General features: G+C 38.7%; 1 protein-coding gene across 2 annotated transcripts in view; it reads left to right on the top strand.

Moving 5' to 3' along the window:
• Positions 1 to 14,836, top strand: part of Rnf17 (ring finger protein 17) — a 129,921-nt gene that overhangs the window by 45,075 nt on the left and 70,010 nt on the right. For both annotated transcript variants that reach the window (XM_038310477.1, XM_038310478.1), the window contains exon 10: positions 1,307 to 1,611. In XM_038310477.1, coding sequence (XP_038166405.1) covers positions 1,307 to 1,611 — 305 coding nt within the window. The remainder of the gene's footprint in view (positions 1 to 1,306; positions 1,612 to 14,836) is intronic.

The raw sequence follows: 14,836 nt of genomic DNA, 5'->3' as shown, positions 1-14,836 counted from the left end.
TGAAGAAATAAAATCCATTATGAGCTAACTAAAATGTAATTTTTATGGACTCATTCTCTTGTATTTTAAATTTTCTAATTATAATTTGGTATCCTAAAATTGTATGGCTATGAAGAGAAGGCAGAAAAATAGGAATTCGGGCTGAGAAGATAACTTAATCAGTGAAGTGCTGCTGTGTAGCTTACCATGCAAAACCTGAGTTCAGATCTTAGCACCCATGTAAAAAGCTGGGCACTGCAGATGATCCCTGGAACTGCTGAATCCAGGCTCTGTGAAAGGTCTTGTCTCAACAAATAAATAAGATGGAGAGAGATCGAGGAAGATACCAGACATAAATCTCTAGCTTTCACATGTGTCTGTGGTACACACATGCATGCATTCACACATGAGTCAGCACACACACACACAGACTAAATAAACATGCCATACCCAGAGGATTCAGGGAATATAACTATGAGCCTGGTGGAAGATTCTTAAGATTTATACTCACACCACAATCCCAGAGAACTTAAACAACAATGAAGACACTAAGAGAGACTTATATGGGAAGTAGAAAAAGGCAAGATCTCCTGAGTAAATTGGGAGCTTGGGAACCTTGTGGGAGGGATGAAGTGGGAGGGGGGAGGCAGAGAAGGGAGCAGAGAAAAATGTAAAGCTCAATAAAATCAATTAAAAAAGTTTATACTCAACATTCTTTTCTATACTTATTTTAATATGATAAATTAAAATAAGAAATAATCTTAATATAATTTAAATGTAACCCTTAAGCCAAGTCAAAATGACTTATTTGGGAAACCTATAATATTTTAGGATTAGATTATTATGATATGACTGAAGTTTTCCTCAATTTTTTATTGATCATACATTCGTTTTCTTGACTTTTTAAAACCCTAAAGCAAGCCAAGTGTGCTTTCACACAGAGTTTAGTAGTCTGAGGCAGAAGGATGCGAGTTAGAGACCAGGCAAATCCCAAGCCAACGTGAACCACTTAGACCCTGCCTCAAACAAAACAATAAAACAGAACAGCCAGTCTCAAAAGTGGCTTGGGGCTTTGATTAGGCAGTTTCTTTGGGAGTTTGAAATGGGTAAGAGGGTTTCTTTAGGGCTAATGACCATGCTCTAAAATTAGGTTGTGGAAAGGTTACGCAACTCTTTAAGGTTATCTTGAATTGTATAATGTATTTTTGCATCAATAAAGCTGTTTACAAACTGATCTTTTGGTATGTGTCACACATCAGCTATCAAATGGGAAAGAAGTAGCTTAAAGGTCAATATAAAAGTAGTCCTGCTGTGTATTTTTAAACAGATGTTACCCGCAAGAAAATGAAGTTGAACAGAATATTCAAAAGCAGTTTAATAATAAAAAGGAACTTGGTTGTGGTGCATTCTCATCACTAGAAAAGGAAAGGGTAGGCGCAGCTGTCCTGGCTGGTGAAGCCCCTGTACCTCCTTTGCAAGCAGAGACCCCTGACAAGCATCTAGAAGGAAAAAGCAAGCAGCCACAGAAAGAGATGGCTGTAGTGATGTCTCCCAAGACCATTGCTGTGCTGCCTCAACTGGGATCTAGTCCTGATGTGATAATTGAAGAAATTATTGAGGAAAACCTAGAATGTGAGTAAAAACAGAAATGGGAGGATCTGTTATCTGTAGTTAAAAAGAATTGCTGTCTTGTGTTCATGTGCTCAATAGAAACATACTGCTCTGTGTATCTCATATCCTTATCATGAGTTCGTATCTATTGATCCCAAACTCCTTCCTTCACATATTTCAAAGCTGGAAAATTTTTTTTTGCCTTTTATTTATTTATATTGGGTTTGGGGTGCTGGAGAGGTCTCACATTGTAATGCAGTCTGGCTTAAAATTCACTAGGTAGCCCAGGCTAGCCTCCTTTTTCATTTTATTTTTTATTACTTTATAAATAATACCAATCAAAATTTCCACTTTCTCCCCTCCTCTCACTTCCCTCCCACTCCCCCACACACTCCTCCTCCCTCTCCAGTCCTGAGAGAGGGCAAGGTACCCTGCCCTGTGGGAAGTCCAAGGCCCTCCCCCCTACATCCAGGCTTAGGAAGGTATGCATCCAAATAGACTAGGATCCCAAAAGGCCAGTACATGCAGTAGAGATAAATCCCTGTGCCTTATCATTGGCTTCTCAGTCTGCCCCAATTGTCAGCCACATTCAGAGGGTCCAGTTCGATCACATGCTCATTCAGTCCAAGTCCAGCTGGGTTTGGTGAGCTCCCATTAGATCAGGTACACTGTCTCATTGGATGGACCAACCCCTCGTGGTCCTGACTTCCTTACTCATATTCTCCCTCCTCCCGCTCTTCAACTGGATCTTGGGAGCTCAGTCCAGTGCTCCCATGTGGGTCTCTGTTTCTAACTCCATCTGTCGCCAGACGAAGGTTCTATGGTGATATTCAAGATAGTCATCAGTAAGCAGTCCTCCCACCTCAGTGACTTGAGTGCTGGGATTACTGACATGAGCCACCATGCCTGGTTTGTTTTTTAAAGGCCTATGTTGGCAAAAATCCTTTAATTCTAGTAATCAGAAAGCAGAAGTAGTCAGATCTCTGTAAATTTTAGGCTCTCTTGGTATACATAGTGAGCCCAGGCCAAACAGAGCTGCACCGTGAGATGCTGTCTCAAAGCAAAAACAGACAAACAGAATTGGGCCTGGAGAGTTGACTTAGCAATTAAAACCTTATTACTCTTGCAGAAGACAAGGCCTGGATTTGATTCCTAGCACACTTGTGATATACAAACATTTGTAACTCCAGTTCCAGAGGATCCAGCACCTTTTTCTGACCTCAGCAGGCATAAGGTACCAGGCAACCACCATGTACTGCACATAAATACCTGCAGGCAAAATATCAACACACATAAAGCAAAATTTTTAAATCTAAGAAAAAAAGAAAACTTCTGAGGTGCAACTTTAATATTTGATTTACTTAGGGTATTTGACATTTTTATGTTATATATTTAAGCCTGATACATATAATCCAAATGAATGGTAGATGAAATTTGTGGATGCAGTTTTGTTATCCTGTTCTTAAACTAAGAACACCTTGCCGGGCGGTGGTGGCGCACGCCTTTAATCCCAGCACTCGGGAGGCAGAGGCAGGTGGATCTCTGTGAGTTCGAGGCCGGCCTGGTCTACAAGAGCAAGTTCTGGGACAAGCACCAAAGCTACAGGGAAACCTTGTCTCAAAAAAAAAAAAAAAGAATGCCTCTTAAATATTTGTTCTGAAATTTAATCTGTTTGGAGCTAAACTGTTCTGAATATCATTTTATAACAACTATTAATTAAATTTAAAAATTTTAAAATTAAATAAAAATTGTTTGATAGTATTCTGTCCATTTTTATGGTAGTGGAATGCTACAATATGTGATCTTACATTAACCATCTTCTTTTGACAATTTCATTACCATTGTCTGTTTTATTGGTTGACTTTGCAGAAGTTTTTTAGTTGGAATTTATTTGAAATATTTTAATAGAATTTTAAAAACATAGAAGAGAAACAGAGAGTAAAAGAGACATTTTTAAAGGAGACAGTAGTGCCCACTCAAAGTGTAGGCTTCTCAATAGAGACTCAGAATGAAATTTTAAATACAAAAAAAGAACATATCTTCCTCTAAATTATCATCATTGATGTTTGAATTACTGTGATTACCTATCATGACTTATAAGAAATCTTGCCAACCAGGCAGAGGTAGCACATGCCTTTAATCCCAGCACTCAGGAGACAGAGACAGGAGTGAGTTTGAGTCCAACCTGGTCTACAGAGTGAATTCTAGGACAGCCAAGGCTACACAGAGAAACCCTGTCTCAAAAAAAAAAGGAAAAATAAATCTTGCCCATTCCAGTATTTTACCAATTTATTCACAGTTTTTTAGACACTACTGTCTGATCACTATCAACATTAACAAAACTCCTAAAAGTTGTCTTTTTTATTTTGATAAAGCATGCTTCAAAGATGATCCTATGGAGAGTCCTGGATACCAAAAAATGCCTGCTCAGAAAGAGCCATCTGCTCCTGTTGGACCAAAAACAGGTATGCAAAAACCTGTCCACACTGGATGGAGTGGCATTTGCTTGCTGTATGGCAACTCTTTCCTAATATGTAGGGTACACAAAGAGCATTTTACTACCTAAATCTATTTTCCTTTTCATGTTAAATGTTTTTACTATCTGAAAAATTAATTTAAAATTGATAATGTTTCTCACAGCTATAACTTCTAGTTACATAGTTATTTTGGTTCTTCAAAATTTTATGTCAGTTTTTAAATTTATGAGGCACAGTAATAGGTTTTCTTATGACATTCTCATACATATGTGTCTTTAAACTTTGTTCTCATTTTTCCCTCCTGCCTCTTGCTTGGCTCCTTCCTCTTCTCAGCTGTTCCTCTTCTGCTTTCATGTCATGAATATGGAAGTCACAAAATAATCCCACACCAGTTCAGAATTATGAATAATTAAAGAGCTATTTATTTAAGGGAAAAACTTACAGATCACTGTCCTAGATAACAGTCCTCTGCACAAACAGGAACAGGAAGCAGGAGCCGGAAGCAAGAGAGTGGGTGCATGCCTTACAGCTGCTTTTTACAGTATCAGAGACCACACACACACACACACACACACACACACACACACACGTGGGCTAGTATCTTAAAAGCTATTGGATGAAGGGGCAGAATGTGCTCCCATAGCACCTCCCCCTTTTGTTTAAATAAGAGAGTTCCAAACCCAATACAAAATTATATACACTAGGAACAGATATCAAGTATAATTAGAATTACAAGAGCATAAATAATATTAAGCAAGGAACATATGCTAAATGTTTAATAAATATCCTATCCTAAGGAGTCTTAAGTATTATATAGGAAATGGCTTGGCTAGATTATAAGAGTACAGTAACTATGACTATCTAATCTTTAACCCCATCAAAGGCCTGAGAAGGGAGATAATATTCCTTGAGCAGGCAGGAAGTGCAATCAAGCAGCTTCCAAAGTGAGCAATATATGATGGAGACAATTAGCTACCTGAGCAATCACCCAAAGTCTCATTTTGCAGTGTTGAAGCAACCAACTTTGGCTAAGGCCTAGTGTAACTGCCAGACCATTTTCAGAGGCAGGAAATTTTTCAGAACTGTCTTATCCTGTCTTGGCAAGATTTGGCAGTCTTTTTCTTTTTTGTTCTGCTTATCCATTTCTGGATACCATGTACTTTCAGTGGTTGAGGTATGGGCAGTTCCTTGCCCAAAGGCCAATGGTGCCAAGAAGAAAACAAACTCTAAGTGGAGTGTCTTTGGTGCTCAACAGTCTCTTGGGAGTAGATTGATGCTGTCAGGAGCAGTTATGTCTCATGTCAACAGAACCCTAAATTATTTAAATGCCATGTTCTACAGATCCTTGAAGTGGTTGAAGATTACCTATCTAGACAGAATACAATATGTATATAAAGAACCTAATTGATCTGACTGTACAACAAGCTTGAACAACTATTGACTTATAATATTTAATACCTGTATAAATTAAAGATTAAAATTTCAAGTCAGAATATTAAATAATCTGTAAACAAATGTGCAACTAATGAGGACAATGACCTCAAAATTTAAACAATCTATAAGTATCTTGATCAGAGGTAGGGATAATATATAATGCAATATGAAAATATATCCTAAAAATTGTATCAATATACAAAATGTCCTAAACAGAGGTAGAAACATGCTTATATACAATCTGACAGAATAACTTTTCAAAGGTATACAAATAATGGAAACAAAAATAAATATAATTTGAACTTGTATCAGTATACAAAAACTATACCAATGTAAATTATCCATGAATAATAGCTCACAAGTATTCACTCCATTACCCACTATTATTATCCCCCCCCCTTTTCTAAACAAACATAGTTTTCACTCCAACCCTCTATCTAGTACAAGTAATAATCAACAACCCCTAAACAGTGTTCCCAACCCTATGGACAAACTTTTTTGGGATAGGGGCCGTCATCCTTTAGAATTGCTTCCCGCTGTCATGGGGGTGATGTTCTCTTAATGGGATCCTGCAAAAATTAAGTGGTGGTTAAGTTTCAAAATTACTGTCTAGTATAGTTGCAAACAACTTCCAAGCAGTCGATAGGGTTTTTTTTGTTTTTGTTTTTTTGGGTTTTTTTTTTTTTTTTTTTTTGGTTTTTCGAGACAGGGTTTCTCTGCAGCTTTAGAGCCTGTCCTGGAGCTAGCTCTTGTAGACTAGGCTGGTCTCGAACTCACAGAGATCCGCCTGCCTCTGCCTCCTGAGTGCTGGGATTAAAGGCGTGCGCAACCACCGCCCGGCTGATAGGGTTTTTTTTTTTAAGTTCTTATTTGGAGTTCTGGCCAGAACGTCATGAGAAGGTGCACCATTTCTGCAGCTGGTACCCCCCAAAACGGTCTTATAGTAGCACTGTCATTATCACAATGTCATTTCAACTAGGTGGAATTGTTGCTGTGGGGCCCTATCTTCTTCCTAGAAACTTCAAAGATTACTGCAGAAAAAAGATCTATAGGAAAATCTTTTGTTCATCGTGGAAAACTTAAACATCATTCACATAACATACATTCAATAAAGAATACGATATAGACAAAATTGAGATGGAGAAAGTAAAATTTTTCCTTAAGTCTTCCTTCTTTCCCATACCAGATGACTCCCGATATGAGACAGAACTCTGAATGTTCCTTTTAACAAACACTAGGATTTTAAAGTACAGAGCCATTGTCCAACTCCAAAACCAGCTCTATATATTCATAAAGATATGAATATATATTTAAATGTATATATTTTGGTCACCTATCCTTACAAGTCATATTCCTTTTTCTTGATGATCTTTACTAGATAGTTATTTTTCCTTCTGTCAGCATCCAAGCAGCCAGGGTCTCTTGAATTTTTGAAGATGTGTATATTCCTGTAAAGATAAGAGCAGAATCCTGCCTCAAACCTTAAGAGGTTTCCTTACCATCTGTATGATTGTCACCATTGTGGATGGGCTGTCCTCTGTGCAAACAGGAAGAAAGTCTAGCAGCCTGAAGCAAGAGAGCCGGCACATACTTTACAGCTGCTTTTTACAGTATCAGAGACCACACCCAAGTGGGCTAGTATCTTAAAGGGTATTGACTGAAGGGGCAGAATGTGCTCCCACAGCAATGTCACCTGTGTTTGATTGCATTCTTTTTTCCTCTGTTTTCTTCTTTTAAATCTCTTACTCCTCTCTAGTTTCTTCTTTTTTGACCTGTACACACACACAGATTTCACATATAAGAGAAAACATACAGTGTTCATCTTCCTAAATGTGCCTATTTCACTGGATTTCCAATTCTATTCAGTTTCCTACAAATGTTATGATTTCATTTTTTCATAGCAGCTGACTAAAATTCCCTTGTGTGTATTGCATTGAATCTTGTATTAGTTTTCTCAATACTGTGACAAAATATCTGATAAAGGCAATTCAAAGAAAGGTTTGTTTCAGCTTACAGCTGAGATAGAGTCCGTGATGATGTAGAGGGCATGACACAGAAATCTGAGCTGGCTGGTTGCATTCTGTCTGCAGTCAGGAAGAAGGGAAGATGAGTGCCATTGCTCTGCTCACTTTGTCCTTTCATTTCAGTCCAGCCCTGGGATAGTGCCACCATAGTTAAGGCTGGCCTCCCCTCCTCAGTTAAACCTCTCTGCAGCTGCACTGAATAGTACACAGAGGTTTGTCTTGTAAATGGTTCTGAGTCCTGTCACAGTGATTATCAAGATTAACCATTACAAGATTAACCACCCTCCAGCAACTTAACCAAATACTACTCTTGGCCTCTAAAATATGCTCATCTGGCAATGTAGTTAGTTCATCTATAAAAAGTCTCCTTTAGTATTTAACATCCCCAACACTGTTCAAAAGTTCCTTTTCTTCTGGGATTCAAGAGAGTATCTTAATACTGTGAGACTATAAAAATTTTTAAAAAGGTAAATACTTTCAGCCAGGTGGTGGTGGCGCACGCCTTTAATCCCAGCATTTGGGAGGCAGAGGCAGGCGGATCTCTGTGAGTTCGAGGTCAGCCTGGTCTACAAGAGCTAGTTCCAGGATAGGCTCCAAAGCTACAGAGAAACCCTGTCTTGAAAAACCAAAACAAAAGAAAAAAATAAGTACTTTCAATACATTGTCATAGTGTAAGCATTCCTGTTCTAAAAGTAAGGAACATGAATATGGTGTGGTGGTTAGTTTTTTGTTTTGTTTTTGTTTGTCATCTTGTGTTGAGCAAGGCTCATCTTGGAAAGCGAAACTAAATTAAGAAAACTGCCTCTATCAGATGGGCCTGTGGGCAAGTCTGAGGGGCATTTTCTTGTTGAGTGATTGATGCAGAGAACCCAGCCCAGTGTGGCTCTCACTATCCTTGAACAGGTGGTTCTAGGGTATATGTGTAGAAGGAACAGCGGGCTGCGTTCCTGCCGCCAGGCACACCTGGCTAGCTTATGCCCTGAAACAACAACACACAAATTATATTCTTTTAAACACTGCTTGGCCCATTAGCTCCAGCCTCTTATTGGCTAACTCTCGCTGTTGGTGTTTTCCTGGATTTCTTTTAAGAGATTTATTCGTGTCCTCTAAGTACCTCTATCATCTTTACACAGGCAGCTTTAAGGTCTTTTTCTTGTGCTTTAACTGTGTTGGAATACTCAGGGCCTGCTGCAATACCATTGCTGGCCTCTAGTAGAGCTATTTTGTCCTGGCTGTTTGTGTTTTTACACTTGAATCTAGGCGTCTGGGATTGGAATGATTATAGGTCTAGGTGCTGATATCTGGTTTTGTCTTTGTTGGGTGGGTGTTTTGTTCCTTGGATTTTGATTCCTCTCTAAATTTTAGGAGAGTGTGATATCTATGTTGCCTGGTAGGAAATTTTCTGTGGACCTAGTGGGTGTGGCCTTTGGGGGTTCCAGGTAAAATGTATTTCTGGGTTTTGGGAGCTGACACTTAAGAATGGGGGTGTGTTAGAGGTCTGAGGGATTGTGTCCGGAGGAATACGGGGAGAGGTGAAGCTCTGCAGCCCAACTGCCCTATTCCCCAGACATTTCTTATTCTTTAAAAGCTAGAGTCTTCAACAAGTGCTATTTTGCACTGAAGGTACCTTTTTATGATCCTAGAACAAAGTATGTGGTTCCTTTTTAATTGTACCTATGTCTTTAATAATCATAGCCTGTTTCCTCATTAACAGCAATGTTAAATTTGTCACATCCTTCTGCTCTCTCATAATAAATGTGAATTAGAACAGTGAGAAATAAGCAGAGCACAGTTAAATGTTGTGTTGTGAAACTCCTCCACCAAGAGAATTATTCATTGCTTTGGATCCAACCTTACTCCAGTTGTCAGGACATAGGCAGTATATAACCAGATTCTTTGCCAGAAGAAGTGGTCTGCAGCCTAGTTCACAATAGAATCTTTTTTCACCCTCTGAAACCTTGTGAGTTCAGTCTTTACTATCTGCCTTTCTGTCAGCATTCTGGTCTTCTATACTTTCACCAGAATAATCCATTAACATTCTAGGACTTCTCTGGTGCTAAGATCCAAGGACTTCATTATTATTCCCACAGACCAACTCCAAAAGCCAGTGAAGCACATGGTCAGATTTGCCATAACAGCATCCCCAATTCTCTGTGTTAGTTTTCTGTGTTAGTTACTTTTGATAGTGCTTTTCCAAAATATTTGGCAAAATCAATTTAAGGAAAAGGTTTATTTTAGTTCAGTTTTGTCTCATGAAGAGACATGGTGACAGGAATACAAAGCAGCCAGTCATGTTGCATCTGATGTCAGGAAGCAGAAAGAAATGTATGGTTGGTGTTTTACTCACTTTCCTTTTTATCAAGCTCAGGACACAGCTCATAGAACTTGCCACCCTCACAGTCCTAGTAGTCTTCTCTTGGTTAAGCATGTGGGAACTGACTTCACAGCCATGCCTAGAGGTTTATCTCCTATGTGGTTCTCAATCGCATCAGGTTGACAATTAAGATTACCTACCACAAATCTGTAGATCATATTTAATAGTATAGCCAATTATGTGTGTATGTAATTTTATTGACATATAATCATTGTACATTGTGATGGGTTTCATAAAACATTTTCATATGTCATGTACTTTTGTAACATGAGGTCCTGTTTATTGGAGTTTCTGTCCTACCCAGTTCCAATAGTCAGTAAGCCCCAAAGAAGTTACATAGAGAGTCTGCAATAGTGATAAACTGATTGACCCATTAGCTCAGGCTTCTTATTAGCTCTTATCAATTATATTAACCCATTATTCTGATCTATGTTAGCCATGTGGCTCAGTACCTTTTTCAGCAGGGCAGGTCACATCCTGCTTCTTCGGTGATCTGGGCAGGAGTCCTGAGGGAGCTTCCTGATTCCTGGAATACTCCTGTTCTCATCGCCCCACCTCTGCTTCCTGTCTGGTTGACCCGCCTATACTTCCTGCCTGGCCAATCAACATTTATTTAAAACATGATTGACAGAATACAGACAATTCTCCCGCACCATACTTTGACCATTATTTATTCCCCCACCCATCCCTTTCTTCCTTCTTTCCCTCCTGATTCCCTCCTTCATTTCCTCGGAGTGTCTTGCTTCTGTTTTCATGCTTTACACAAACACACAATCTTTTAGGTTAATATTAACTTGTATCTATTTTCCTGCATATAGTATAATTTTATTTTTTAATGCTGAGTAAAGCTCTAATACTAGGTAAATACACATAACTTCAGGAGTTATATTGAATAAGAGCACAAAATCACGTTTCTGATTTTTAGAAGAAATGCTTTCAGCTTTTTCCCACTTCATGTAATGTTGGCTATAGATTACCTTTATTATGTTGACATATGTTCCTATTTCTAGCCTTTTCAGGTTTTTTATTGTGATATTGAACTTTCTCAAAGGCCTTTTCTTTGTTGAGATGATTGTGTGATTTCTACCTTTAAGTCCATTTATGTGTGTTGTATTAAATTTACCAAGATGTATATGTTAATCCAACTTTGAAGCCAACTTGCATATGGTATATGATCTTATTATTATTATCACTATTATTTATTTTCACATATATTATATCCCAACCACAGTTTCTCCTCTCTCCTCTCCCCCCAGCCTATTTCTCTTTTCTGTCTCCACTTAGAAAAGAGCAGGCCTCCCAGGAACATAAACAGACATGGCATAATATGTACAATACTACCAGGCACATATCATCATATCAAAGCTGAATGAGGTGACCCAGTAGGAAGAAAGGGGTTCCACAAACAGGCAAAGGAGTCAGAGACAGCCCCCGACCCACTGTTAGGAGAGCCACAAAACCACTTAAGCTATTAACCACTCATATATGTAGAGTATCTAGGTTATACCCATACAGGCTCCCTGTTTTCTGTGAGCCCTCATGAGTCCCAGTCAGTTGATTCTATAGACTTTGTTCTTATAGTGTCCCTGACTGGTCTGGTTCCTCCCATCCTTCCTCCCCCTCCTCCACAGGACTCTGCATCTGCTCCCATCTCTGAGGACAGTACTGCTAGGCTCCAGTCCCAGAACACTCTGCAGGAAGGGCAAACTGCAGATCAAAGGTTTTGTAGCTGGGTTGGTGTCCCAGTCCCTCCACTCGTGGCCTTGCCTGGTTATAGAAGATGATCGGTTCAGGCTTTGTGTCCCCCATTACTGGGAGTCTTTGCTATCGTTACTCTTTTAGATTCTGTGGAATCTCCATTGCATTATGTTTTCACCTTGCCCCTGAAATGCCCCCAATTCCAGTCATTTCTCCTAATATTTTCTCTTTCCCTCTAGTATATGATCTTCTTAATGTGCTGTTGAATTCACTTTGCAAGAATTTTATTGATAAATTTTACTTTTGTGTTTATCAAGAGAGATTGGTGTATAGTTTTGTTGCTGCAGTATGCATTAAAAAAATGAAAAAGAAGCACTCTTGGTCAGAAAATGATTACAGATACACAATAAGACAGATTCAAACAAAAAAAGACCTGAATGGGTCACAGTACTAGATAAATGTACAGGGCTTATGAGACAGAAGAAAGAATACAGAAAAGTCATAGATTAAAGGAGTAAAGATGATAAAATATTAGAGGTAAAAAAAATATGCCCATAAAAGATGGAATGTACACAGAGAGTTTGGATTTTTTGGCTGCAGAGAGGCATTTGATTCTGGAGGCTGCTAAACTAAACTAACATATATTTTAAAGGTATCTTGGCTTCAAATTTTGAGTCAAAGAATATGTTGCTTTGGAAAAGAGGTTTTGCTTTTGTTTCCACAGAAGGTGAGAACCTGTGGATTCCTTCCAGGCTAAGGTGGTTTGATGGAACAAGATCCCCAAAAGGTCTCTGTGAACCCTAAAAATACTTTGCCCAACAAACAGCAGAAAGCAGTTTGGAGAAAACAATGTCCAAATTCCCAAAATGATTATTTATATATATTTTTTTCATTTTAAAAGGGTTAGTCATAAATGTTTAATGGAAATAAGGAGGCTATGATATAGAGATGAATACTTTGCATTGGTATGGATCTTAGTCTATTGATACAGATTTAAGGTCGATTTTGTTACACTGTGTATATGTATTTCTGCTCTTGTTTAAGATACTGTGTTTGTTCAGCTCACTTAAAAATGTATGATTAAAAATTACAGATTAATAGTCATTTATAATAGTCACACTTGTAGTCATGTCAGTTAAGTTTTCTAGAAATGCAGAAATATATTTCAGTTAGATAGATAATCTTCAACACTTCAAAAAACCTACAGAATATGGCATTTAAAATGTTTTAAGAACTTAGACTTTTCTCAACAGTGAGACATGTCTGCTATTGGCAGCACCAATCTACTTCAAGAGGATGATGGGCATCAAAGAGGCTCCTAATGGATTTTTTTTTCCAATTTTTTTTGGGGGGTTTTCGAGACAGGGTTTCTCTGTGGCTTTGGAGCCTGTCCTGGAACTAGCTCTGTAGACCAGGCTGGTCTCGAACTCACAGAGATCCGCCTGCCTCTGCCTCCCGAGTGCTGGGATTAAAGGCGTGCGCCACCATCGCCCGGCTCCTAATGGATTTTGCTAGCCATTTGGGCAAGAAACTACTCTTACCTGGACTGCATGACAGTATGCTATATAAACCGGACATTCAGGACCCACAGAAAAATTTGACTGCTGAACTTGTCAAAAGAAGGTGAGACAGTCCTTCAGGGTTCTGTTTCACAGAAGAAACTGCCAGACATATTCTGCAGGACACAGAAGAAAGTGACTGACAGAATTTGCTATTACAAAGCAGAACAGATCTTCCAATTTCCTACTTCACTGAAAAGTCTTCCAGATACTATGGACCTGTAGGCTATGGATGCCCCAATGTTACAAAAGAACTTTGGGTGACTGTCCAAGCAGCGAGATGTCTCTGTCATTTCTAGAACTTTGGATGTTGCTTACAATGCACTTCCTGTTTACTTAAGTAATATTATAATCTTCCGGGGTCTTTGAAGACAGTTATAGTTTTCCTTAGCTATAATAAAGATAAATTAGATACAAAACTTTAGACTCACAAAGACAAGATAGATGATAGAATATTTTCCTTAATTTTTGCCTCATATAAATAGACTATTGTAACTAATTCCTACTTGATAATTGTTTTGTTATATGTAATTTTACTATGTTAAAGTTAAATTTTTCCTCTTTATTTAGACAGAGAAAGGGGGATGATGTGGGAATCCCGTCTGTATGCTATGAATATGTTTTATTACCATTGGTTAATAAAGAAGCTGCTTTGGCCTATGTCAGAGTAGAATACTAAACTGAATGCAGGAGAAAGAAGGCAAAGTCAGGGAGATACCATGTAGCTGCTGAAGGAGAAAGATACCAGAACCTTACCAGTAGGCCACAGCCTCATGGTGATACATTGATTAATAGAAATGGGTTAGTTTAAGATGTTAAAAACTAGCTAGGAATACGCCTAAACCATTGGCTAAACAGTATTGTAATTAATATGGTTTCTGTGTGATTATTCAGGTCTGGACAAACAGGAAACTAAATTACAGCCTCCATTTACATGTATGTTGTCTGAAGTTTCTGTCCTGCCCAATCCTGCACAGATGTTTAGTCCCAAATAAACACAGAGAGGTCTACATTAATTATAAACTGATTAGCCTATTAGCTCAGGCTTCTTATTGACTCTTATAACTTATATTAGCCCATAATTTTTGTCTGTGTTAGCCACATGGCTTGGTACCTTTTATGGCAAGACAGTCACATCTAGTTTGCTCTGTGGCTGACTTCCTCTGTGTCTCGGTGACAACTGTAGACTGAAACTTCCCTCTTTCCAGAATTCTTGTTGCCCCACCTCTCCTTCCTGCCTGGTCACCCTGCGTCTACTTCCTGCCTGGCTACTGGCCAATCAGAATTTTATTAAAATACAATTGACAGGACACTGACCATTGTCCCACAGCAGTGATAGAATCTGGCAGTAAATACATCAAATCCTCAACTTTTCTAAGGATACTGCTTATTACTGCTTCAGTCTAAATGCTTCTTTTAATTAAGATTTAATTATTATGTATCCAGTGTTCTACCTGCATGTATGCCTGCAGGCCAGAAGAGGGCACCAGCACCAGATCTCATCATAGATGGTTGTGAGCAACCATGTGGTTGCTGAGAATTGAACTCAGGTCCTCTGGAAGAGCAGTCAGTGCTTTTCACCTGAGCCATCTCTCCAGCCCCCAGTCTAAATGCTTCTTATAGATCTGTTTGTTTATATCTTTTTGATTTAGTTTTGTTAGGTCCTATATGTCTAGTAAT

This window comes from Arvicola amphibius, chromosome 13 (assembly GCF_903992535.2).
Source record: "Arvicola amphibius chromosome 13, mArvAmp1.2, whole genome shotgun sequence".
Classification (NCBI taxonomy): Eukaryota; Metazoa; Chordata; class Mammalia; order Rodentia; family Cricetidae; genus Arvicola; species Arvicola amphibius.
Note: the sequence above shows the minus strand (reverse complement) of the source record. Positions and strands in the feature narration are given on the sequence as shown.